We start from the raw sequence: 25,337 nt of genomic DNA, 5'->3' as shown, positions 1-25,337 counted from the left end.
AAAATGACCAGAGGGCAGGGACAGGGTCAAATCCAGAAGGGAATGCCCAGCAGAGCCCTCCACACCGTGCCCACTGCTCCAACGAGTCAGTGGATGCCTCCTGGGGCTGAATGGGCACATGGATAAGGGTCAGGGAAAAGGCCCCAGAGAATGCCCCCACCTAGCTTCCTCCTCCTAAAGTGATGGATGGCTGCTTTGGGCGGGACCAGGAGAAGGGTGACGGGGTCGTTTCAGGATTTGACTGAGTAGGAGAGATGAACACAAGGGTTGTGGGGCCTGCAATCCCAGGGTTAGATGCTTCAGAATAGCCTGGGGCTGGGTCTACGCCCAGCCCCACGTTTCATCAGCCCTTCCCTGCCACAGGCTCCTGTGCCCTCCGTCCCACGCGCGCTGCCAGAGGAATCCGGATCAGCCCGGAGGAGCAGCCCTGGTGCAGGCTCTGCTACTGGTCTGGGGACTGGAAGAGGACCACACCCAGGAAGAGTCCAGCCAGGCACTGGAGCAAGCAGAGGCCGAGGAAAGTCTCCCGTTTCAGTGGATTGGGATGGTCTGGTGCTCCGATTAGGAGTCTGGGTTCCATTCACTCTGCGGCTTGGGCAAGTTATTTTGCCAGCTCTGTGCTTTAGTTTCTGCCTTGTAACCTGCTGATGCCGCAAACACAAGCAACCCTGTGTAGTAGTGAAATCACTAGGGCTATTTCAGGTACCCAGCGTAGGCAGAATCTGCCAGACTGGACCTTTGTGTCTTCAGACAGGCAAATTAGCTTTCGTTGAGGCGAGTATCAAGATGCACACGCCCAGGTGAGTGACCCAAGCAGAGGCCAGTGGTGATAGAAGGAAGTTATAAAATAGGAATCAAGGGGGTTAGTTGGTATGACAGAGCTGCTGGGAAAACAAAGGGCCTGAAGGAAATGTGGCCTAGTAGGCAGAGCACTGGACTGGCCTCAGAAGAGCTGGGTTCTGTTCCTGGCTCTGCCTCTGGCCTGCTGCGTGACCTCGGTTAAGTCACTTCACTGCTCTGTAACTCAGTTTCCCCAGCTGTCCAATAGGGATGGTACTGACCTCTTTTGTACAGTGCTGTGAGATCTACTGCTGAAGAGGGAGGTACTGTTGTTATTCTCCACTGCTTGCATCCCAGGAATTGTTCAAATCTGTGTGAAAAGGGTGCAACCCGCAAGCACCCAGGAGAATGCAGACAACTGGTGCGGTGACTACACAGAAGTGACTACACCAGGTGCCAGGCAGGGGAGAAAAGGCCCATGGTATTTGCCAAGATGGATGAACCACTGCAGGCATTGAAAATCCAAGACAGTGCACAGTTACAGACAGGGCACTGTGCCACGAAAGCCCCAATCAAGGAATTCAGCAAAAAAGGGGGGCCCCACCAGAGAACAGGTAGACGGGAGTAACCACCATCCTACATGGCCCCCAGAGGTTGATCTTCTAGCTGTGTAGGTGTGGTGGTCACTGGGGGGGGGGGGGAGGAAGTGACAGAGGTCAATATGGTCATTTTCCCCTTGTACTCCCTTGTCTGTCTGCCTCTAGCTGTCTTATGCTCTGGAGCAGGGACTGTCTCTCTTCTGTGTTTGCACCTAGCACAATGGGGGCATGGTCCATGGCTGGTACTCCTAGGTGCTACTGAAATACAAGTTACAGCAAACAAAGATGCAATACATCACCACATGGTAATAGCCTTCAGATCGCCCTGGTGTTGAAGAGAATCATTTCGGATTCCTATCATCAGTCAGTACTAGAACTATCTGCCTCTACAAGTGACGATACAGGATGGAGAGGTAGGAAGGGATGCCTACACCTTCCACTAGATTAGGTAGCACAGACCTTCTACCCTATCCCATGATTTGGGAGACGGGGATGAGTTTTTGTCCACAGAAGAGAGACACGCCCCAGGCCTGAACTCTCAGGGGACCTACGGGTTGTTTTGCTTAATCTCCCCCGGAAAGGCACATCAAAGTGGAAGAATCAGCCTCCCACTCTCCCGGATTAACTGTTGTTTCCCAACAAGCTGCAAACAGTAACAGGAGGAAGGCCCAAAGCTGGGTAACAGGTTGGAGAATGCAGAAGGCATTAATTACAGAAGAGCTAACAGACAAGGAATTATTCCAGGGATTTCCACAATTCTGAGAAGAACTAGAGAGGACTGAATCAGATGCGAGAAGCATCATCATTTCCAGATTGTTTGCTGACGTACAGCAATGTGCAAGAGGCAAGGAATCTTGAAGGTTAGGAATTACTCACTGCCACACAGGACTTCATTTCAATGCTATGCCAGGCCTTGTAAACTGGATATTAATTTAATGTGTTTGAAAAGCCCGAACAAAATATTTACTTCCAAAGGAAACCAGATTGTGCTGTTGGCTGGAGCACACGATCACTCTGTGCACTGTTACATACAAGCCGAATATTTCATCCTGGGCTGTCTCCCATCAGGGCCATGAGTTTCTTAAATATAGAATAGTCTTGAAATGAAAACCCAGCTGGAGATGTAGTTAGAGAGTTCCAAAAAAGCCCGTGTTGAAACAGCAGATCAGCAGCTAGATAACATTCACTGAACTCTCTGTGGCCATGAAGGATGCATTTATATTTAACCCACAATCTAATTCTTTAACGTTGTTTGTTAACTCATTAAGTGACCTATGGAGAATCTGAGTTTACAGCCAATGCTCATTTAAGAGTTTGCTCTATTTAGCGCAGAGGTGTGTTGAGATTTAATTCATCTCCCTGACTAGGTTATCATGATTGATCAGACAGTACGTCACAAGTCTGTCTAGATTCTAGGACAAGTAACTTATCATTGGTAAGGTGCCATCAGCTTAGTGGATATGAACTGACTGCTTTTCAAACATCCTGCCAACTTGAGAAAAGAACTTCATTCAAATCCAGAAACCTCTCTTATTAACAGTGAACTCTACTTCATTTTCTTCTGAAGTCTGTTTTATGACTTCAGAACAGCTCCTGGCCAGGAGACCAAATCCAGCAAGGACACTGGTTGGGCTATAACCCTGCTTATTTTATTTAGCCAAGGTGAGACATCTGCACCTCACAAAAAAGGAGGTGGGGGTGGAGGCAATTGACAATGGTTAGTGGGGTTTAAAGTAATGTTTGTAAAGGGCTTTGAGGATAAATCTCTACCTGTTGTTGCAAGAAAACAGATTAAATGCTCTTATGCGTAGATAAGAATCAAGGGAGCCACCTCCCTCCCTAAAAATGTTAAATGCTGAAAACCCTTCCTTCCTGAAACTGGAAAGTCACAAATGCCATGGAATTTGGCTGGATTGCAATTTGGCTCAGAAGCCTTGAGGAAGGAATCTGAGTGGAAGTTAAGTTTGCACATTCCAGTTTCTAATTGGACTCCATTCCTGATTCCTTCTTGCCCGCTCTTGCTGGGCCCTAGGGCTTGTCTTGATGGTGGAAACTTCCTGGTGTAGCTAGAACAGAATAACTGTTCCTCGGTAGCTATTCTGGTATAACTGCCCCGGTGGATACTATTGCAAAATAAGTTATTTTATTCCAGACTAATTACTTCATTTTCAAATGGCTCTGCTCTGGAACAGTGGCTCCAGCCCGGGCAGTTGTTCTGGAATAGCTAGATCAGGTTATTCCACTATACCTGTGCCAGGTAGTTTCTCCTATGTAGACAAGGAATATTCACAGCAGAACCAGGGCCTGGCTTCCTAAAAAGAAGCTAAAATGAAGGGAGCTAGAAAGGACTTGCTTCTTGTGGTTTTTACCTCCCTCCAGATTGTGCCTCTGATTGACCAGGGGAAGCGGGGAACCCTGTCCCAAGAGATGGGCGTTTGTAAACACAGCAAAGAGAAGGAGAACAGGCTATTGGAGGCTGTGGAGCTGGAAGCCAGAAATGCCTCAGCTCGATAGTCAGCTCTGGCAGGCACAGTGAGCTACAACCAGCTTCTCAGTTAATCCCCCCGGCCGTGCAATGCAGAGCATACTCAGACTGAACACACCTGCTGTACATCCATTTGCTTCATTCATAGATTTGAAAAGTCAACAAAGAGTAAGGGCTTGTCTACACTGGCACTTTACAGTGCTGCAAGTTTCTCGCTCAGGAGTGTGAAAAAAGCCCTCGTGGAGGTGGGTTTTTTAGAGCCGCGGCAGTGCTTTAACATTGCCGGTGTAGACGAGCCCTAAGATACAGAAATCCTTCCGGCAATGTCCCAGCAGAGAGGGGCAGGCTGGGACAGCGACAATAACACAGACACAAGTCTGTGGCCAGCCTCCTAGGAGGAAGATCAGCCTTGTGGTTAAGGCAAGGCACTTAGGTATGCAATGCTGAGTGACGAGGCACCTAGAAAAAAAAAAAGAGAGTCACAGGAATGCCTCTGCAATCCATAAAGCCTGAGCTCAGTGCCTAGGCGCCCTGTACAACGAATGGAGGGGGGAGAGGCACCCTTCTAGTCTGACCTCCTGTATAGCACAGGCCATAGAGCTTCCCCAAAATAACTCCTGGAACAGATCTTTTAGAAACAAATGCCCAGTCTGCATTTAATTACGGTCAGTGATTAGGAATCCACCATGACCCTTGATACATTTTCCAGTGGTTAATTACTCTGTTAAAAATTTACATCGTATTTCCAGTCTGAATTTGTCTAGCTTCAACTTCGAGCCATTGGATCGTGTTAGACCTTTCTCTACTAGATTGAAGAGCCTATTAAATAGTTGTTCCCCGTATAGGTTCTTCTAGACGGCAATCAAGTCATCCCTTAGCCTTCTCTTTGTTAAGCTAAATAGGTCGAGCTACTTGAGTCTATCACTGTAAGGCAGGCTTTCTAATCCTTTCACCATTCTCCTGGCTCTTCTCTGAAATCTCTCGGATTTATCAACATCCTTGAATCATGGGTTCCAGAACTAGACATCAGATTCCAGCAGCAGTGCAGCAAATGGAGAAGTAAAAGAACCTCTACTTCTACCCGAAATTCCTGTTTATGGATCTCAGGATCCCATTAGCTCATTGGGCCAGAGTCAGAGAGAATGACAAAAGAGGGAAATAATCCTTCCTCTCCTCCACCCCTTAAATGTCTCGTCTATTTGGACTACCCTCCTTTGTGCAGACACTTAGGAAGTGCATGTGCATTGCTGCACTTTGCCCTACCCTGCTGTGCCTAGCACAATGGCATTCTTATCTTGAGGCCTCTGTGTACTTCTGCACTACAAATAATCATGTGCTAAATTAAACAGGCACCTAAAGCACAAATCTACAGATTACAGGATCCATCAAAAGGGTGGGGATACATTAGTGCATGTTTGCACAGTGCTCTAGGGACTAGGTTAAGAACACTGGTGCTGCTGTTGAAATGTGGGCAAATGCCTGACCTAGAAAGCAAATGGAGCAGAATTTGCCTTGCTCCCACCAAGTGCCAGTGGTGAATTTCCTTTTGCTAAACAGTTCTCAAAATGCAGCACTCAGGGTCTAAAAAAGGGCCAAGGCTTCTTCCAGCACTGGTCTTTATTTTCTTAGGGTTAACAGGTTGATCTGGTTTCAATTCCCATGAACACCTGGTCTTTGTGATCCTTTTGACATCTTGAAACGGACTGACTGTGGATTAAAATCAGCTCATTCGGCCAACACTAAGTATTGTATGTAGCCAGAAGAATGCATCCTAAATCGCATTAATGCAGTTTTCGCATGCAATCCCCCACTCCACAGGGTGGATAAAAATGATTTTTTTTAAATAAAGATTTTATTTAAATTGGATTTTTAAATATTATTTAAATACTTTAAAAAAAGCTAATTTAAAATGAATTTGAATGTAATACAAAATATATTAAGGCCTAAATTTATTATAATCTCTTTAAACATTTAAATAAAAAGTAAGTAGCCTGAATCCATGAGTCTATAAAAATTTTTTGAGTTCAAGGCTGCTTTTCTATGTAAAGGAAGAACCTAGGGAAAAACATTAACTTTGGAGGTCAAGTTTCATAGATAATAGGTCACATGCAGTATTAAGGGCTTGATCCTGGGTAGGTGAAGAGGGCCCTCAGGGGGTGCTCTACTGGTTGCAAGAGACTAGCAAAGTCATCACAGGCACTGGGACCCAGCTGCTGACACCATGGTGTATCCCATGAGTCTCCCTGGGTGGTCTCATACCCCTATTTTATAGCTCCTCCCTACCTGAGCTCTGATTGGCTTAGTTCTCAAATTATGAATATTTATGACTCCACTCAATCACCATTTCCTAACATACTAAAAATGCCTAATTAATAAAAATCTGAAAATATGAAGCGACATAATTGCTTAAGTAAATGGATGTTGTTACAGTGTACTCTCCTGGAAAGCAAAAAGATGTACCAAATCAAGTGTAAAGGTTCCATGTAGCTATAAATCAACATATTTTAATGGTTATATCATCCAATGAGAATGCACCATTCTCTAGGAAATAACAGAAGTACAAATGGAAAAGTTGTTTAGAATCAGTGATTTTAATCGAGGCTTTCCACTTGGTGGTTTAAATCACCTTGATTTAAAATCAGTCCACCCCTGCCAGGAAGAAAGAGAAAAGAAGGAGCTGTCTTGCATTGCTCCCAACCAGCCAGCTGAAAGGTATTAATGGCACTGAAAGGGAGCCCATGGGGCAAGTGAGGAAGTATATGGGTGGGATTTAAAAGATTTGGGCATTTGATAACAGAGAAACTTTTTGGGGGAGGATGAAGCAAAACCCAGGATGCCAAGTTTAACCAGCGTGCAGCTCCAAGCAGATATCTTGGAAAGGGTGCAGGTTGAGTCTCTCTACAGCAAGGGTTCTCATTTCTCCCTGGCTGGCACTTCCCCTTCCATGTGCAATCTCACAACCACCTTGTAGTGGCGACAGCCATAACCTTCATGGAAGGGGAATACTGGGGCCAGGTCTATGCTACAAAGTTTTGTCAGTATAGCTGTGTCTGTCACTCTCTCCTCCCGCCAGCTGACATAGGTATGCTGGCAAATCCAGGCGAGCACTTCTGTGGGCCCAGCTATTGTCGTCAGGGAGGTGGTGTTACCACGCAGCAGAAAAACTCCTTTTCTAGGTATAGGCAGCTTTACATGAGGTGGCTCTGCCCATATAGCTGTATCACCAAAACCTGGGTAGCGTGTAGACTAGCCTAGCCCTCTGAAGCTGTTTAATAAATTCCCAGCTTCTCCACAGTTCAAATGAGGGACCAGAACCATGTGTTCAGCCAGATCGCTGCAGATGGCCAGCAGATGCTCCACGGACCAGTCTGGGAACCTCTGCCTTTTGTCTTTCCGGACAAAAGCAGTAGTCAATGCAGGCACACAGGGTGGATCTGGTCTGCCCAGGATCGAACACTATCTTTTCCTGTACTGGGCAAGATGGTGGCAATTGCATCAATGCAGACCAAACTCCCTTTCCATGTATTGCTCAGGCATTTCAAGCTAGATCTACTTTGCATCTTTCTTGTATTCCTCTTTGAGACTGGAAACCCCCACCCCCATTTCAGGGGATCCACTACACGTTGGGTGTGGGGCTTGTGCTATTTGCAACCCTCTTGATTTCCCTTCCGACCCACCTCCAGTAATTAAGTCAAGGGAGGGAGAGTCCTGCTAAATAAGCCCTTCATAGCTTAGCTGCTATCCCAGAATTCCTGGAGGGATTCCATGGGTCAATTATTTGTATTGCAGGGACATGTAGGAGCCCACTGTGCAAGGTACTGCATATACACAGCTTCACTTTCATCAGCAGGGAGATTAAGAAAACCCAAGATGCAACTGGGGGGGGGAGGGAGGGGGGAGAGAAACAAACCAAGGATCAATAAGTGAAGTACCAAAAAACCTTTATTTTCCCCAAAACCATAACAACATTTGACATTATAGTGATTTCCTCTTATATTTGTTATTTCTCTACATTAGGAACCAGATACAGAAAATACAGACACGATCTGCTGAATCAAAGATGGCACAGCATTCCATTAGAAAAGAAACAAAACTAGAGGAGCAAGATAAAAATGGTGAAAAATAGTCATTCCCTCCAGCCCATAAACTTTCCGAGAATCAACATCAAAATAGAGCCGTGGAAGTAGCTTTTCTCCACGCACTTCTGCTTTGTGAAAAAAATTAGATTTTCTCTTCTTTAGATTTCAAAGTAAAAAAAAAAAAGTTAAATTCTCTTTCAAGCCATTTTGGAAATTTGCATAGACCCATTCCCTTTCCAAAAATATCTGTAATCTCTCTCTCTATAGCATCTGAATATAAATCGAGTGCGCTTCTCTTCTGAAGATCACTGAGTTCAATTCACGTTCAAGAGAATAAAACATGATCTCCCCTTTCCCCCCCCACATGAAAAAATATGGGCTTTAACAAACATTTTCTTATTCTCTCAAGGCAAGTAAGAGGATCAGCTGCACCTCCAGCTCAAACCTTCTTCCAAGTTCCTGTAATTTCCCAGGTTTTCTATGCTCACTCCTTCCCAGTGGGGTAGGAACAACAGCTCCATGGAGCTGTGGAGGAGACTGGGTTAGGACTGCAAAGGAGGGCTGATGGAAAATGCAGCTTGGGGGGTGGGGACTGGACTTTGCAGGATCAGCCCATTAGGTAGAGGTGGCGGCTTGTAAGTACCACAAACACTCGCTACCGGGCGCAGTGTTTGTGGGAACAGGCCCAGAGAGACCAGCCCTGTCTACAGGACTGAGTCACTGGAGCAGCAACTCCCTCAGCTTGGGATTGGGGGAGAGGAGAGGAGCAATGAATTAGTTAGCAGCTCCTGAGGTAAGGCAGCAAGGGAACAGGGTGGGGAAGGTTTGCTCAGCTCCCTCTCCCCAGGAGGGGAGCCTCTCTCACCTGGGCACTCTAGTCTCAAGCGTACCTGGAGTGAGATTTCCCAGAGGGTGGTGAGTGCAGAGTCCAGCTGCACAACCATGACTTTAAAACAACGACGCAATAAAATAAAATCAATCCCTCCTATTAAATTTTAATGCAACAACTTTCTTCAGATCTCAGCCCAGTTCGAAACACTCTAAAAACCAAAACAAACACTTAAAAGGGCTAAACTTTCCTTCCAGAGGGTGACGGTGGGGGAGACACTAAGAAACTGACTGTCCTTAAATCATCAGGACAGCATGAAAGCTCCCATTTAAAGTGCCAGTCACAGAGAAACTGGAGGCATTAGGTCATCCTTTCCCCATTCCCATCCAGAGCAGAGCCGAGCCAGTCTCCTTCCCTGACTCATTTGGGGGCTATGCAGAGTCATGACCTTTACATCTGCCCTTCCCATATAAATTCTTCAGTTTATAGTTTCTTTAAAAAAGTTAATAAAAAAAGATAGGCTGAAGACCCCACGCTTTGCAGTGGGCTTCCAAATAGAAAGGTCTTGAAATGTTAATCTGTTGTAATGGGGAGTGTGGAATCCAGTCCATTCCATTCCAACTTGGCCCTGGGGGCTGAGGGCAGGGGGGCAGGGAATCCAGCTCTGCTCCCCGGGGCCAGCCCAGCTTAACCATCCTGCTCTCCTGCACCAGAGACCAGGGCCTACACCATTGATCAGGGATGCAAAATCTTGCCAGAGGGCCCTTCCCTTGCCTAGTTCACTTCTGGATCCCCTGAGAAGGGGACAATTGGGGGAGGAAAAGTTACCTCCCTTAGCCCCCCTGGAATAAAATACCAATGAAACAACGACAACACCACAATGCAGTCAAAGAACACCAGCCTGCTGGGTTTATAAAAATTCAATAAACTTCAAGGAAAAAAGACTTGGAAACTAACCAGTGGTTTAAGTTTGTCAAACTCGCAAAATATTCTTCAGCATCCCAGCTAGCAACAAACACCAGCAATGCCATAAGGAAAAAAGTGCTTGCAAGATACAAAGCTTCCAGCCAGGCAGCAGGGCTGCTGTCCAGATGATCCCAATGCCTGCTCAGCCTCCCTCCATGCTCCAAAGTACACATGCAGCACCAGGCTGCGGGACTGTTGGGCATCACTTGTGAGGAAGGATGCGAAGCTGGAATTTGGTGTGGTATGTGGAAAGACAACTCCTCCCTCCCTCCCTCCCTGGCCCTGTTCTGAACAATCCAAGATTAGCTGTACTCACTTGTTCCAGATGACTAGGGCTGCTCTTAGTGAAAACAGGAGGGGTCTGAGCTAAAAGCTGCTAACAGACCAACATCTACAAACTCATCAACAACTGCCAGGAAACAAGACCAAGAGGCACAAAAACTGTCAAGAATTTAAACAGCAGAGCACTGAACTGCTGCAAAGCCAGAGACAGCAATCTACAGAAAGGCCGCAGCTCTCCAACCTCTCAGGATCAGAGGTTAGGGTTGCTTGCCAGCCTGGTGACAGGGGAGGACATAGGTTTTGAAAGCTAACCTGCTCCTCCTGTTGTCTCCCTGGAAGGAGCTATTTCTCCCTTTGTCTCAAAGGGTGTTTTGTGACATGTCTAAAAGCAAACATCCCCTCCCAGACCAGTTACCTCTCTTGCCAGCTGGAGCCCAGAACAAAGGCTCTTGGTTCCTAGCCATTGCTGTAGTAACAAGCAAGATGGATACCGGAAGGAAGCAGCTAAACTGACCTGGCTTTGGACTCATTCCTGGGTTACTCATCTCCTCCCAAGTCCGTGAACTGCTGCTGGAAGGCGGAGGACATTTAGGAGCCGGTTTCCAGGAGTGCTGCACACCCACAGTTCAGCCACTGCTCCCACTGACTTCAGGGGGCTCCGCACCATAGAGTGCCTTTGCCCACAGGGAAAGCAGTGGGAAGCACTGCTGGAGGGGCGCTGTGCCAGCCAACCACCTTCTCTGGCAGCAGCTCTGGAGGGAGAGGCAAGTAACTAATTCTCCCCCTTCTCCAAACCTTTGGGATCCTCAACAGTGTAGAGCCAGCCCTACCTAAGCCAGCTGGGCATCTCACCAACCCGCTACCCGGTGCCAACCCGAGCGGAGAGGAGATGATGATTAAAATGTAGGCAAGAGTGAAAGGGCCTTGGCTTTGGACAGACTTGGTCTAACCAGGAGCTCTTTCCCACGTTCAACCAGAAGGTTTGACAGGCCTAGGCCAAGATTCGTTAATTCTTTCGGAGGGGAAGGTAGGTGGCCGAGAGAAAAAGTGCCCACCCAAGATGCTGTCTGCACAGCTATAGAACAAATGGAGAGGGACTGGTGGGTCTGTCGCAGAAACAGCTAGAGCCAGCCTTGCTGTTCTGCTCACAGAATCCTCCCCATCCAAGCCACCGGTGCTAGTCAGACTAGAAATCCAGGCCCCTTCAGTCTTGCAATCGTCTGTGGAATTGCCTTTCCCAGCAGCTCATCTGCGTGTGTTTTAGTTACCTAGGGACACAACCTTTAGTCCTGAAAAAAGCCTGGCCATAATTAAGAATTTGAAAAACTAAAAAGATCAATCAGAAATGACTTCTTCCTGCTAAATGGGACAGCGTGTGTGAGAAAAACAGGATGTGTGTGCACGCACATGTGTATTGCGAGTGACCTGGAGTGTGCTGTTAGTCAAAGCGCATGGCTGCCGAGTGCTACTACCGGACAACAGCAAAACACGAACGAGCACCACACAGAAATAGCTTATAGGCTGAAAGCGCCTGTACAGAAAGGGCTGCGAACACAGCCTGCAGCTGACCCAAGGCAGAAGCCTGCCTAGATCCTCACCTGGAATTCAGCAGCCGGGAGAAATCTACAAGTGGGAGCTGAAAAAGGCTCACCTCTTCTCTGCCACATTGCGCCAGGAAAAAAAGGGCAGTTAATGTTTCAGGCAACTGCAGAAACCAAATGAGAAAAAGCTCAACCGTGAAAAGATCAACCAAGACGACAGGTTTAAGCCTGTCCGACCCAGAGTTCGCACCTCCGGAGCGGAGGAGAATGGCTGCTGTGGCTAGTGCAGCAGGAGGGCTCCACTCCACCAAAGTAGCAGAGATTTAGCCATTTCTTTCTGCATTAGTCAAAGCTGCTCCCCAGCGTAAGAGGGGACTGACTTGACAATGGCTCCCTTCTCGCACAGCACGAAGGGCCAACCAGAAACCAGTTCCCTCACTGGCTCTGGTTGGGAAAGACAACCGTTTAGCCACTCTTGCCATGACGGGAGAGATCATCACAACCAAATCACACCCCCTGTTCTGGGCACATATGGGATTTCTAAAGTGCTCCTGCTAATACCAACCAATGAAAACGGCCTCCCATGCCCAGCAGTGAAAGGCAGTACTGCAGTTAGTGAAGCTAACAAGCGATAGCATTTAACCTTTAACATTGACTTCCATCTCTGTTTCATTCGTTTTCTGAAATGCACTTTTGGGAAATGTTTCCTATGAACAGATGATTGGGGGGGGGGGGGGGGGGGGGGTTGGTTTTTTGGATTCGTTGCTCAGTAAAATGTTGCCATAGGAGGTGAAGTTTCCTTGCAATCCACAATGCAGAATCAGTGGAATCAAGTATCCTGCAAGTGGCCAGCTCATTGTTTCAACAAGGAACTGCTCTCGTGGTTTGTCAGTTCTGGTTTTCCCCTTCAGTGGTTTGAAAAGTTCACAGTGGTATAACCCAAAGGTTTGCAGATACAGGAGTGAAGAAATCCCTAGTAAGGAAGCAATGCATGGAATGAGGGACTGGGGAAGGGAGGAACATCCTCCAACAAAGAGAAGGCTTCCAGACAGACCCCTTGGATCTGCAGGGAATTCAAGGGTGTTTGGAAGCACGGGGATGAGTGGGGAGTTAATGCCAAGGCAGGAAAAGTGCACGTTCTGGAGTGGTATGGTCTCGGAGGCGTTCTGCAGTGCAAACATAGGGGGAGGGGTCTGGAGAAATCCCTTCTGGAATGTTGCATGTAGAGAGGTAAAGATTGGCATCCATGTGGCAGAGGACGGGGTAGGGGGTCTGTTGCCAGCAGGTCTACCCTGTTCTTCACATTTAACGGGTTTCAATCACCACTGGCTCATAAATTCCAGATGAGACCCTGCAGGAGGAGGGGGGAGAACAAGTTCTTGTATTTACATCTTTAGATTAATACAGAAGCATCTACGCAGAGCTCAGAATTCAGGAATTTTTTCCAAACAAAAAATATACTCAAAATAGCTAAACCAGCCTGCATAACAAAAGCGAGGCAGCCAAATGGCAATCAACATCCCAAAGCTGGAAAGAGAACTGGCTGTCACACACTTTTCCTTCCTGCGAGAGACAGATGAAAGAGGCTAGGCAGAGGACATTTGGAAAGGCTCCAGAGGAGAAGCTGTCTATTGGAGCAGCGAAAGCCTTAGCACTCCAGGGCTCTAGTCACAGCTTTGCCACTGACTTGGTGTGTGACTTTGTATTAGACACTTCACCCCAAACTCCACTTATCCTGGAGCTTGTGAGGTTTAGTGAACATAAATGGCTTTGAGATCCTGTGATAAAAGGCACTATGGCAGCGCAAAGCATTATGGGAACACTATTTAATAGCATCTCTCCTCACAGAGGAAACGAGCTCTGAATGGACACAGGAAAGCATGCAGCTGAGAATGGAGAATGAATTAGGCTTTGCAGTTTTGCTACAATCCAGCAGGGGGCAACAAAGTTGCCTGCCTTGAACAGGCTTTGAAAGCAGAGAAAGATAGACCAACCCTGGACTGTTCTGTACTTTTGCACACCTTCCCTCTGTCCCCATTCTAGCAGCCAAGATCAAATACCCTAGTCAAGCTTCAGCTGAGCTCTGAATACACACAAGCACAGCTGCATCCTGTGACTAAAGGGATCCCAAGAGTATTAATGTGGGAACAAAGCCATCATATGTCACACGATCTTCAGAAATCTCTACTGAGGTGAGGTGAAAGTCTCCTAAACACAAAGAACAAGCTTACCTATCTTTACCGAGCCCCAGTGTCCACCAACCTTTCAGGAGCCATACCTGTTTCCCAGCTGAATCCCACTCAATGTAGTTGTGCCATCTCTGCTCACAAACAACCTCAGGTTACTGTCTGCGGATAGGAGAAGAGGAAGAAAAGATAGTAAAATCCACAGTCCTTCCTGACAATCCCCAGATGTCCCCTCCGGTCCATGTTACACAATGCTCAGCAAGGGAAAAAAATCCATTTTCTTTCCATTTCCGTGAGCGCGGGTGAGTTTACACTCTTGCTCTGATGGTTGTGAAGCTTCGTGGAACTCCCTCTCCTCGTTGCTTTAGGAAAGACCCCTGGGGCAAATCAGACTTTGGAAGAGTAAACTTTTAAAAACAAATTTTAATGAATATGGTTTTGATGGCTAGGTTGGGTTTTTATAAACTTCTAAACCGTGTCATGAATTAAGGAGTCCTTAATAGGATTTTAAAAACTCAAACAAAGACAAAAATATTCCCCTGCAGCATTTGCAATCATTACACCTCTATGGAGGTACCCTGTTCTGTCTAGTTTTCCCACAGAGAGTGAAGTGCAAATTCATTAATGAAGCACGATAACTCCTTTTTAATCATCCAAGCTGACAGAAACGCGCACCGTGAACTGTGTGAGTAATGAACACCAAATTAGATTAAAGTTTTGAGTTCTAGTAAATCTAAGCTGTGGTTTGTATAATAGGTAAGAAAATTAGTTTAAAAAAAAAAAAAAAGCATTTATTTTAAAAGAGGACTATTTGAAATTTTCCCTAAACTGACCAATTTTTAAAAACATTGGTTTCAATTCCTTTAAAAAGATTGATAAGGCTTTTTTCCTCCTCTGCAGTATTCTTAAGGATCTTCTGGTCATGCCCGAGTGCCAGTATGTTTAAACCCCTCCTTCCCCTCTCTTTGCACACCCCTACCCTGCTTCCGCTGCTGCTACTGGCAAACACCCTCTTGCACAGCATGGGAAAAAGCATGCCCAGGAGCTGCCCCCAGAGCTATGCAGGAAGGTGATCCAACTGAGCAGCAGAGCAGAGAAACTGACTACACATGAAGTGCTGTCAAAAGTAAACATGGAAAAGAGAAGGACTGTTTGCCTCCAGCCTCACGGCTGCAGTTACTTGTAACAGTAGCAGGTACATACTGTTTTCAGAAGGAAATGCAGTTTTCACATCAGTGGGGTCCCTTTAAGGTATCTGGCACTGAAACTTCTAGCAAGTACTAACAGCAAATTACAGGGGCGTGGGAGGCAATATCGGGTGATGCCAGAGCTGGGATTAGAGAGGTTGATGAATGTCGCTAAGGCTGGAAGAGGAGCAGCAAGTCTCCCCTCTGGGCCTTGTATTAATCTCACCTTCAGTATTGCTGACGTCCGAGAAATCCTGACTCTGCATAATTTTCTCCACTATGTCATCAGCATCAATCCTAGTATCAACCACCCACGTTGGGTGACTCTCCACTGAATCCTTTTTCCTTCTGGGAGGGGAAAAAAAACAAACAGATTCAGCCCCTAGGGTCACAGGCTGCAGTGATGTCTGTGTCCTTTAGCTATAGCCTCTTCCTTTCAGATTATAGCAACAGCAAATCTGAGGCCATAAAGGTAAAGGAAGAGTGAAGGATCCTTTGTTTCTAGGCCTTCCCCCATCCACAGAGATATCATCTTTACACTGTACCTACCGGGATGATCTATCCAAAAGGATGTTTGGTCTTGGGGGGCGAGGTGGCTTGTCTAGTTTGTGGTCCCGTTCTCCCTCAGGACACTCCACTGTCATACTGAGCCCCCCAGAGGCGCTGCTGCTGCTGGACGTATTCCGGCGGTGGGTCAAATCAGACATACTGGAGGAGCGAGAGTGCTCCGTACTATAACCTGTGGATAGAGACTCATTACAAACCAAACCTACCATCCCATAGCAACACAGTGCAAATAGTCAAGTCTCCAGGCAGGGCAGGGACGTTTCACTGAGGAGGAGAGGAACCTTAGTCCACAAAGGCAGAGGATTACACAGATCAGATCTGCAGTCATCACAAAACTGGGAGTTCAGAAGGCAGGCTCAGGAGCAGCTGGAGGTCAGAGGTGTGGCTGTGAATCACTCTCAAAGGAGGAGAGTGCCACAGAAAAACAGATTTGGAGATCTGAAGACCTGCGCCTTCCTGGACACGGATGCCAAAGTTCAGCAGGTCAACAATTACCGGAGATTTTGGACTGCTGGCTGGCATAGCTGGAGTTCCGTGAATGCCCTGAGTGGAATACTTCCTCTGGACTGGACAGATTCTGGTCTGGTTCCTCTGGAACACCTGCCAAACAATGGAGCACTCACATTATCTCTCAGCCAGCCAGCTCACCTCTTCCCACAGAAAGACTGGATGGGGACGTTGTTGCACTAGGGCCAGGGAAGGCTGGAAGGGTGCACACTTGTTGCTCTGCACTGACTTGCACGGAGCTAGAAGCTGCCAGGGACCATTGATGACAGTAGCAGTGAGAGGCTGTGTCAGAGTAGTCACCCATTCCAGTGGCTGATGGGGTGCCCAACTCTGGAGTTACCAGGGATCTCCAATCCCTCAAGCCCACGGAGATGACAGGTCACGTCTGAAGCTATTTCATAAGTAAAAAGATACCTTTGAAAAATATTAAGCCAGCTTGGTGCACGCCATGCAAGAGATCAGGTGTTATTTATAGGCTCTTCACTACTCAGACCAACAGTGGCCCGTGGAGTACGGCGAAGGCCATAATACAGGACTTTTCAAGTGAAGAGTGACAGAGGGTGGTACAAAAACCAAAAGGGGCAGGATTCTCAAAGCTCCAACACAGATGCGGGAGGATCCCAACAGGTAGGGAAATGCACCGAGTTTGTGACAGGCTGACAAGAGCGAGGTGGATTGCCAGTTAAGGCTCTGAATCCATCCTTCCCTCATATACACAGGTACAAGTTGGATGTGGGGTCTGAGTCAGAGATGATGGTAAAGCTCAGACTCGAACTCAGCCCAAGGGTGAGGCTAAAGGAGGACAGACAAATGTACGATATAAAACAAGGAAGGGGAAGGACTCCTTCCTGTTAACTGCTTTTCTTACTACTATAACCCCTGCTCTTCTACCCTCATAAGGGTGAGTTTCACCATCATTACATCACCTCTGAATGTGGCCTGAAGAGTCGGCACCCCCTCTGAATTTCCCGATTTCCCCATCTCCGCCTGCGTGTGAAAGGGCTGTAAGGAGCCTTTTTGGTCTCCTGGGTAAACACGTATGCCAGGTTTTATAAAGACCCTCACTTACCCTTTGCTCACCCACTGAGGTGAACTGGGTAGCTCCAGATTTTGGTGCACTATGTATCTGTCACGGTATATTTGGAGCCCCATCACTTTAAAGAGGGGAGCCAGGGGAGGCTGCAATGTCCTTGAAAAATGGAAGTCTAGGAACTCTGCTTCAGCAGGTGGAATGAGGCCATTAGATCTCAGACCCTGAAGCACTAAAAGCTGCGCAGGAACTTTTCTAAACATCAGCCTGAGCAAACCTAACAGCGGAGGGGTGAACAGTGCCACTGAATACAGGAGGAATCACAGCGATGGGCACCTTAGAGAGGACTGCAAGATAAAGCCATTGCAGGGACTGCCTGAATGTGTATCTCCTCTGTTAACAGAAATACACGTGCTGCACTTTCATGTTCCCACTGCTCAGCTACATTTAAGAGAGAGTCTTGCAGGTTTCTTAATTAGCGAAGACACTAGGACGGGTGAGGGAGAGTGTGCAATGCACAGATCCATTAACCTTCCAAGCGCTGCAGTAAGCTTAATGGAATCCTGGAACAACAAAGTGCTGTATCAGTCTTGAGCACAGAGGGCCTGTACCTGGATTGAGAATGGTGGGTCTCGACTTGGCCGGGCGCACTGCTCCAACAGTGGCTGAGCTGCTGATGCTACTGGTCGTCCCCTCGCCCTTACAGGTCAACTGCAGGGAGGAGTCCTGTCCCGGGATGGTGATAGATTTGGCTGTGGAAGGAGGCCTGCAATAGCCAAAAGACAGGACGTGACACAAATTACCCAAGCAGAACTGGCAGCTTGAGGAGGTGACCGACAAAGGGGGCCACTCCCTTCTTGCTTCTTTGTGGGGAAGGATGGAAGCCTGTAAGGAGTTTTGCAAGCAGGGAACACAGCAAAACCTTTGCTTTTCTCCTAGTTTTTTACATTAGAAATTCAGGTCTTTGTCTAGTTTAGAAGACTACAGTGGCCAGAGAACTAGCAAAACTACTACTTGACAAGTGATTAAAAAAAAAAAAAAGTCTTTTGTCCTCTCAACTGGTCACTTAAAAAAAAACAACCCAGACTATTTTATAGATTTTAAGGCCAGAAGGAACCATAAAATTCATTCAGTCCGACCTCCGGCATAATGCAAGCCAGAGAATTTCACTCAGTTATTCCTGGATTAAGTCCAATAACTTGTGACTGACTCAGGCATATCTTCCAAAAAGCATCTTGATTTGAAGAGATCCAGACATAGAAAATCCATCACTTCCCTTGATAAGTTTGTTCCAGTGGCTAATCACCCTCACTATTAAAAGTGTGAGGCTAATCTGAATTTGGCTTTAACTTCGAGCCACTGGTTCTTGGTATGCCTTTTGAACTAGCCCTTCAGTAGTCAGCATTTTTTCCCTACAAGGTCACTTATACTCTATAATCAATTCAGCTCCACAATGTTTTAGATAAACTGAACAGATTGCACTCCTTTATTCTCTCACTGTAAGGGGTTTTTTGGTTCTCCCATGTCCTCTCCAATTTTTCAACATCCTTTTTAAAACACAGGACACGAGAACTGTCCACTAAAATCTAAAATCTTTGGAATCTCCTCCCCCCATCAAAAAAGTGCATTTGGGAAAGGGGGTGAACCCTCTTAGTCTAGATACAGCTTATATCAGTAGAAAAGTGTTTTTACAGGTACAGTTTATACCAGTTCCCCAAACAAAATAAGCTATACCAGCAAATGTTTGCAAGCATAAATCCAACTATACTAGGGCTTTTGCCCTTATATGTTGTTGAAGTCACATCTGTAACGGACATTACTACAGAGGCAAAAGTTGTGTAGACTCCAAGAAGCATTCAGCAGAAGTAAAAAAAAGTTATTTTGTTGAACAGATGCCAAGAGATGCACATATAGCCCAGTCAGGAGTTTTCAACATTATAGCGTAATATATTTGTTGTGGTTTTGATTCACTGTTTTCAGGCATTGTCATGAAGTCACTATGCAAATACTGCAAAACAATGTCAGGATCTCATACCACAATTATTTTGTGGCTCTCAGAGACCTTGTTTTCTATAGTGAAATCTCTCTCCAATGCCTCAAGATTGGTTACTACTGCTCACAAAACGACAGAACGGTACAGCTCATATCGAGGGCTGGGGTTTGTTGCTAACAGTCTCCAATGCCTAGCACTGGCGGAAAGGATATCTTCAGTTAAGGTGTACAAACAGATCACAGCACAGACCTGGGACCACTTCCCATCACCACCTGCCTTAAAAAAAAAAGTCCTCCAACAAAGCCGGTCGGGGAGGCGGGTGGACAGAAATCAAAACTAAATTATTGATATTTTTTTAAGGTTAAACAGATTTTTTAAAAAAATTATGCTTCTTTTCTCCATCACAAAGCAGCGAAGAAGCCAAAATGGGAGCACACTTCGGGAAGTCTCTCACAGGTCTCCTTTCATGGCTCATCTCACCTGTTCATTTGTAGCTGTTACCATTAATCCCTTAATCCAGTCAGAATTTTTTTAAATGTAAGTAGTAGATACCACTAACTGGCAGTTCTAAGAAGTCAAAAAGTGACCTTGTACTTGTATAACACCTTCTATCAGTATATCTAAAAATGCTTTACAAACACCTCTGTAAGACAAATGTTTTCTCCACTTTACAGATGGGTAAACAAGCACAAAGAAAATACGTGAACTGCCTGTCACACAGAGTCTTTGGCAGAGCTGGGGATAGAATGCAGGAGTCCAGATTCCCAATTATAAGCTTTTTTTCTACTGTACTTTTGGGGAAGTTTACTGGTTTATAAAATTGCCTAGGTGATCTATGGAGAAGATGCACATGATCATGTTTGTATGTCACTGGGCTCTACCAGGGATCTAGGCCAGCTCAGGGTAGATAGCCCCACCCTTCAGGGAACAGCTTTGTGTCCAAAACCCCATCAAATGCAACAGGTTCCGTAAAAGTGGAAGACGATGCAGCAACTCACGTCTTGAAGCAGGGGTCCCCAGAGAGCAGGGACATTCCAATTGTGACCTATGGGAGATAGAAATGATACAGGTCATTAGGAACTGCCAGTTCCACCCAACTAGTCAGTGATCAATGGGGATATCAGCATTGGGTCCTGTGATACTGGGGGAGGGGGATCTAGGAATCAGGAGCCTGCACAGTACTTTGGATCAGCTGGACTGCCTTTCCATCCAGCACAAAAGTAAGATTGAGGGACACAGCGGAGCATTATTTTAAGCCACTAGTATCACTATATCCAAGATGTATCAGCACCTCCTGCTCAGAAAGATGCTGCTAATGGTGCACTCAAGACTTTCTGCCTGCTCATGTTTTACCCGCAGATACAGGATGTTATTGGAATGCTGTTGTTTAACTGCATATCTGTACATATCAGTGACTGCTCTCTATGGAAGTGAGAAACTGGTTGTCTGTCTCCAGTCTAGCTTTGGGAAGGTGCTTCTCTACTGAAGATCCCTGCCCATGAGGACGCAAGTGGGAGGGCTGGGAACAAAATTCTGTACTACAAATTCAGGCGGGATTTCTGAAGAATGCACCAAACTCTAGGATCCCTCCCACGCGGACACTGACTATGCACCTTTAGGATGGAGTTATCCTGCCGGGTGTTCTTGGTATCATATCCTTCCAGCAAGCAGCATCGGACAGTGAATCCAGAGCCAGCAAATTCTGCCAGATTCAGATCAGCAAAACCCAGCTGTGGCCAAGAGAAAACAGGGAAAAAAAAGCTCAATAAAGAGATTGTTCTGTGTGTGATGCACTAAGGAAGAGAATGTGTTTGTGGTACACGGCAGATGCCTATGCAGACCACTGTGCAGCTGTGGTTACATGTCAGCATCTACTCTAGTCACGATCTTAGGTGAACATTTCTGAGCCGCAGGAAGCCTATGTACGGAGAAAGGAAACACAATGGTAGTTCTGGTGAGGACAGTGTTAACCAGCCTGCGGTTGTTGCATAACCAAGGACGTGGAAGGCACTGGGTCAATGATGTGGAAAAAACAGAATCACATACACAAACATAAGAAGGCACTCTTTGTACTAGGACATCCCAGAATGCACTGGAGCCTGCAAGCCAAGAGATGAAAGGATATTGTTGTAGATGAAACTGACACATTGTTTCTCAGAAACAAGAACGAGACCATCAGAAAAGCAAGCCAGAAGTCACTTTAATTGTAGATATCCAGTTATCTCTTTGGCAATGCAGTAAACCCCAGACACCCTCTGGTGTATGCCCTAGAGCTTAGCCATTTTGATGGGGTGCACCTGGAACAGCGTTTCCCTCACACCCCTAGTAGTTAGCCAGCCAACAGAAAGTTTGAGAGACAGGAAGGAAAGGGAATGTTTTAGGAGATTTTTAATTAGGGTCTCTCTAAATCTTAGTTCTTTTAATAAACTAGAGAAGAAAAGGACACAGGTGAGTGAGAATGCAAAACAAACTACAAGCAGAGCAGATAGAAAGCAAAATCAGATACACGTTACAAGTGCGTTGATAGGAGAACACATAAGAACCTGAATCAAAAAGCAGCAGTCATGTTACTCTGCACTCCTAGTCCTTTAAAGATTTATGATGAACACTGACTCCCCCACCTAGACGATCAATCAAAGAAGCCAACAGGACTGTTCATGTTCTCTGCACTTTCTGGTGATAAGTTTTCTCCTTGACCCATTCAGCCTAATCAATCAGAACCGGCTGCCGTCTCTGCCCTTTCCCTGCGTTTGAGCAAGTTACCCAGCCCCACACCGAGGAGAGAAAAGCTTGGCACTCTTCAGTGGGTAGGCCCCACTCTCTCACAGGGAATGCAGGATAAGTTGTTACAACATACACTGCAATACAGGTCTGGTGTCGTTGAGGTTCTCTTAGGAGGGAGCACAGACCTTAATTACAAAGAAAGCTATCTGGCAGCATTGAAGGTAACCTTTTCTGATCTTGTGGGATTTTCTGAAACTGAAAACAGTTCAGTAGGGCTCAGTTTAGAATTCCCGTTTTTATCTGACTCTTACCTCTTGGCAAGCAAAAACTCCACCATCCCATGCTGGCCAGCAGTTCAACACTCGAAAGGAACAATGCTATTCCTTCTGCTGTTTGAATCACAAGGATGACTCAAGTTCATCAGTATTTTTTCCCCCGACAATTTTTTAAACCAATGTTCCATTTGCAACCCAGGACAGGGCAGCAAAATTCAGGTCTGCCCTACTAGAATGTCTTGGATCAGTGAATTATGGGCCTGGGTCAGCACCATGCGAATGGCGTTTGGGGTTTCATCCTGTCACTCTTGGAAGCTGACAGGGGATTATAGAGTGCCACTGTAAATCAGTTAATGGCTACTGTATGAATTTTGTATTTGAAACAGAGGAAGCCAAGTTCTAAACAGCTGGGATGTGCCTGCATAAGAATGAGCAAGGGACCAGAAGGGAGATTGGGACTTAACTGATGGTCAAGAGACTAAGAAGAAGGCAAGAGGACCGTGACACTTCCTTTCTCCCCACCAACCCCTCCAAGGGGGCTGCAGGGGCAGAGAGAAAAGAGAAAGTGGGGTAAAGTGTATTCTCCCAGCGCTCTCACTACACGAGGCTACGAATCAACGCCCAGCTGAACAGGTAGTAGTTTCAGGACCGAGAGAACAACCAGGCTCCAATGCTAAGTAGCTCCAAGACCAAGGCCTTGTCTTTGTTAACACATGGCCAGCTCCTACCACCACTTCCTAGCGAATAACCTGGTAAAATCTTAGTGTGGACAAGGCAGGTGTAGTTTTGACACATGTCAGTAGGTTAGAGTAAACCCCAGGCTCCCTGCTGGTCAAAGTAAACACTAGTGGGGACCATAAGGTTGAGGGGAGCAGCTAGCAGTATTGTTTAAAATACTGATGTACCCCAGAATGGGGGATTTGGGCTCACAATCATGACTACACCAATAGGATACCATTACACAGCACTCTCCTCCAGGGGCGGACCAACCGCAACCCCCCTACCATCCGATGCACAAACCCCGGGCCCCCTCCCTCAGAAGACAGCTGACTGGTCCCCATGACTGCAGGGGTATAAACTGATGCAAAGCTTTACACAGCACACTGGGGCCAAGAATTTTTTTTTTCCAGGAAGCAGACTCCCAGTGCAGGGAGGTGTCTGCTGGAAGGCAGAAGCTGCAGGAGGAAGGATCCCTTAATGAAAGGATGTTCTCAGCTATAACCTTTCAGAGCAGTTTCCCTCATTTTTCCAGCCAGCTGACGGCATTTCCATCCGGTTCAGGGACAACAGGAGGGGGAGGGAAAAAGAGTTTCCACTTCAACAGCACATCCTGCTGGCCCCGATCCGTAACAGCTCCGGTCCCCACACCCTCCAAAGGAGACATTAATATGAAGCCCACAGGTCTACGGACACCCAACTTCTGCCCTGTGCACAAAGCCACTCGGAAGCATCAGCAAGTGAGTCTCAGTATCTCATAGCCACTTTGGCAGCATAACTGGGGGGGGGAATGGTGGCAAGGGTCTGGCGTCCTCGTTAGCAGCGGGAGAGCCCTGTGATATCTTCGTTGTTTGGGGCCACTCCTATCTCCTCACAGCTCAAGGAGACTTTGTTCCACTGAGCAAAGTTACGAGTTTGTAAAGAGATGAAAAGCCCTGAAGTTTAGGAAGGATATTCATCTGCATGCAACCTGCTCACGCATAGAACATGTGTACCCACACCCCCTTTCTAGTGCACCTCACAAGACCACTGCTTATCTTTGGGTAGGTTTTCACTGCAGAGTTAGCTTGGGTGATTGGCATGTGGGTTAGCCTAGCCCCGTGGGAGTAGCCACATTGCAAAGCTCTAGCAGAGCTCCTGTGTTCAGTGGTGCTGCACTCACCTCTGTACTGCTAGGACTTCTGGGGGCAGAGCCTATGGTTCTTGTGTGTTGTAGTAAGGTGCTCTGATTTTCCCAGTAAATTGTGGGAGGACTTGTTTGTCCTTCTGGGAAGGCTTTGGAGGATTATCAACACTTGAGTGGTTTACTTTACGCCCTCACTGAAAAGTGGGCAGGTTATCAGCCCAAATAAAAACAGCACTTGGACTTTAGCTTGTGTCCTACGGTGGGCCAGAAACCCCAGAATTAAAGCACCACTAAACTCAGATCAGAGGGGTTTCTGTGTGCATGGGGGGGTGTTAGGGCAACACCCATGTAAAAGCGTGGGATAACTCTGAAATGACATACCCTCTGAGGCTCTTCCAACCCAACACCTCCAAGTCGTAAGGAAAAATTCAGGACACAGATTAACAAGGGAACAGGCATGTATGTATTCAGTTAACCAGGTGTTGCATGCACGTCCCTCCCTCCAGCTGTGTGGCTCTCTTGCTGGGTAAGCAGCTCTATAGAATGGAAGAACAGCTTTTTAAAAAATGTGAAGTTAGTGAGTGAGAAACAGATGGTCAGCCCTGGAGATTGAGGTCATAATTAGCCACAGAACAGGAACAGAGTGGGCAGCAACAGCTTCCTCCACCCACAGGCCTGACTCCACATGTAAGGGTGAGAGCCTTGTTGAGCCTCCAAAGCGGATTCCATCCTCGGTCTCGGACCCTGCCAATAAAGGTGCCAATTGATGCAAACTGTGATGGGGCTTTATGTAACCAGAACACCTGCCCACGGGGCACAGACACTATCAGCTCATTTCACATAGGCCAAAGACCAGCCTTCACATGCAAGCAGCTGGCTTTGGGCCCCGTGCAGATTCGCAACTCTTAAACCAACCCAATCTCTCCTTCCTGCAGTAGGACCCAGTCTGAGGAGGGAAGAGACTCATAGCCCTTTGCCTCTATTGCAGCGCATGAGTTTTCATGCATACCATGCCTGATAGAAGGAGAAAAGGAATGAGTCCCACAATAAAACCCCTCTGTTGATCAATCTGTTCATCCCTTCCAAGACTATAGTGCTCTCCATGAACACGCCTTGTTGCACTACGAGCTTCAGCTAAGCTCCAGACTGCAGTTCTAAGGGTCAGCTAACACAGCTAGCTGCTGTCCAAGCTGGTTACTGCATTCTGGGGAACGCAGGGTAACAGAGTCTACATTCTCTGAGTTCGTGTTCATTAGGGATGACCCCGAGCGGCAGAGTTCACATCTGTCTCAGAACTTCCCCAAAGTTTAAAGAATGTGCGGGTCAGTGGTTTTGGTCAGTCCCATCTCTAGAATTCGCACGTTCAATGGGATCTGGATTCTGTCCCAGCAAGTCACAGTCCTGCCCTTTTAGGGGAAAATAAATTAGTTTCATCCCCAACTACAACCAACGGCTCTTTCCTCA

At 46.7% G+C, this 25,337-nt stretch overlaps 1 protein-coding gene across 6 annotated transcripts in view; it reads right to left on the bottom strand.

The window, feature by feature from the left end:
* Positions 1-1,474: 1,474 nt before the first annotated feature.
* FAM102A (family with sequence similarity 102 member A) overlaps positions 1,475-25,337 on the bottom strand; it is a 49,048-nt gene continuing 25,185 nt past the window's right edge. For 3 of the 6 annotated variants that reach the window (XM_043530119.1, XM_043530118.1, XM_043530120.1), the window contains 8 exons: positions 20,645-20,761; positions 20,030-20,076; positions 17,650-17,804; positions 15,997-16,101; positions 15,484-15,673; positions 15,161-15,282; positions 13,840-13,909; positions 1,475-4,323 (listed from right to left, as the gene is read on the bottom strand). In XM_043530119.1, the coding sequence (XP_043386054.1) occupies positions 4,119-4,323; positions 13,840-13,909; positions 15,161-15,282; positions 15,484-15,673; positions 15,997-16,101; positions 17,650-17,804; positions 20,030-20,076; positions 20,645-20,761 (1,011 nt within the window). In that variant the 3' untranslated portion in view covers positions 1,475-4,118. Of the gene's footprint in view, positions 4,324-7,788; positions 12,913-13,839; positions 13,910-15,160; positions 15,283-15,483; positions 15,674-15,996; positions 16,102-17,649; positions 17,805-20,029; positions 20,077-20,644; positions 20,762-25,337 lie in introns of those variants that run through there. The other 3 variants (XM_037879565.2, XM_037879564.2, XM_043530122.1) reach the window with 1 other exon arrangement.

Source organism: Chelonia mydas, chromosome 16, assembly GCF_015237465.2.
Source record: "Chelonia mydas isolate rCheMyd1 chromosome 16, rCheMyd1.pri.v2, whole genome shotgun sequence".
NCBI lineage: Eukaryota > Metazoa > Chordata > Testudines > Cheloniidae > Chelonia > Chelonia mydas.
The sequence above is the reverse complement of the archived record's forward strand: the minus strand, read 5'-3'. Positions and strand labels throughout refer to the sequence as shown.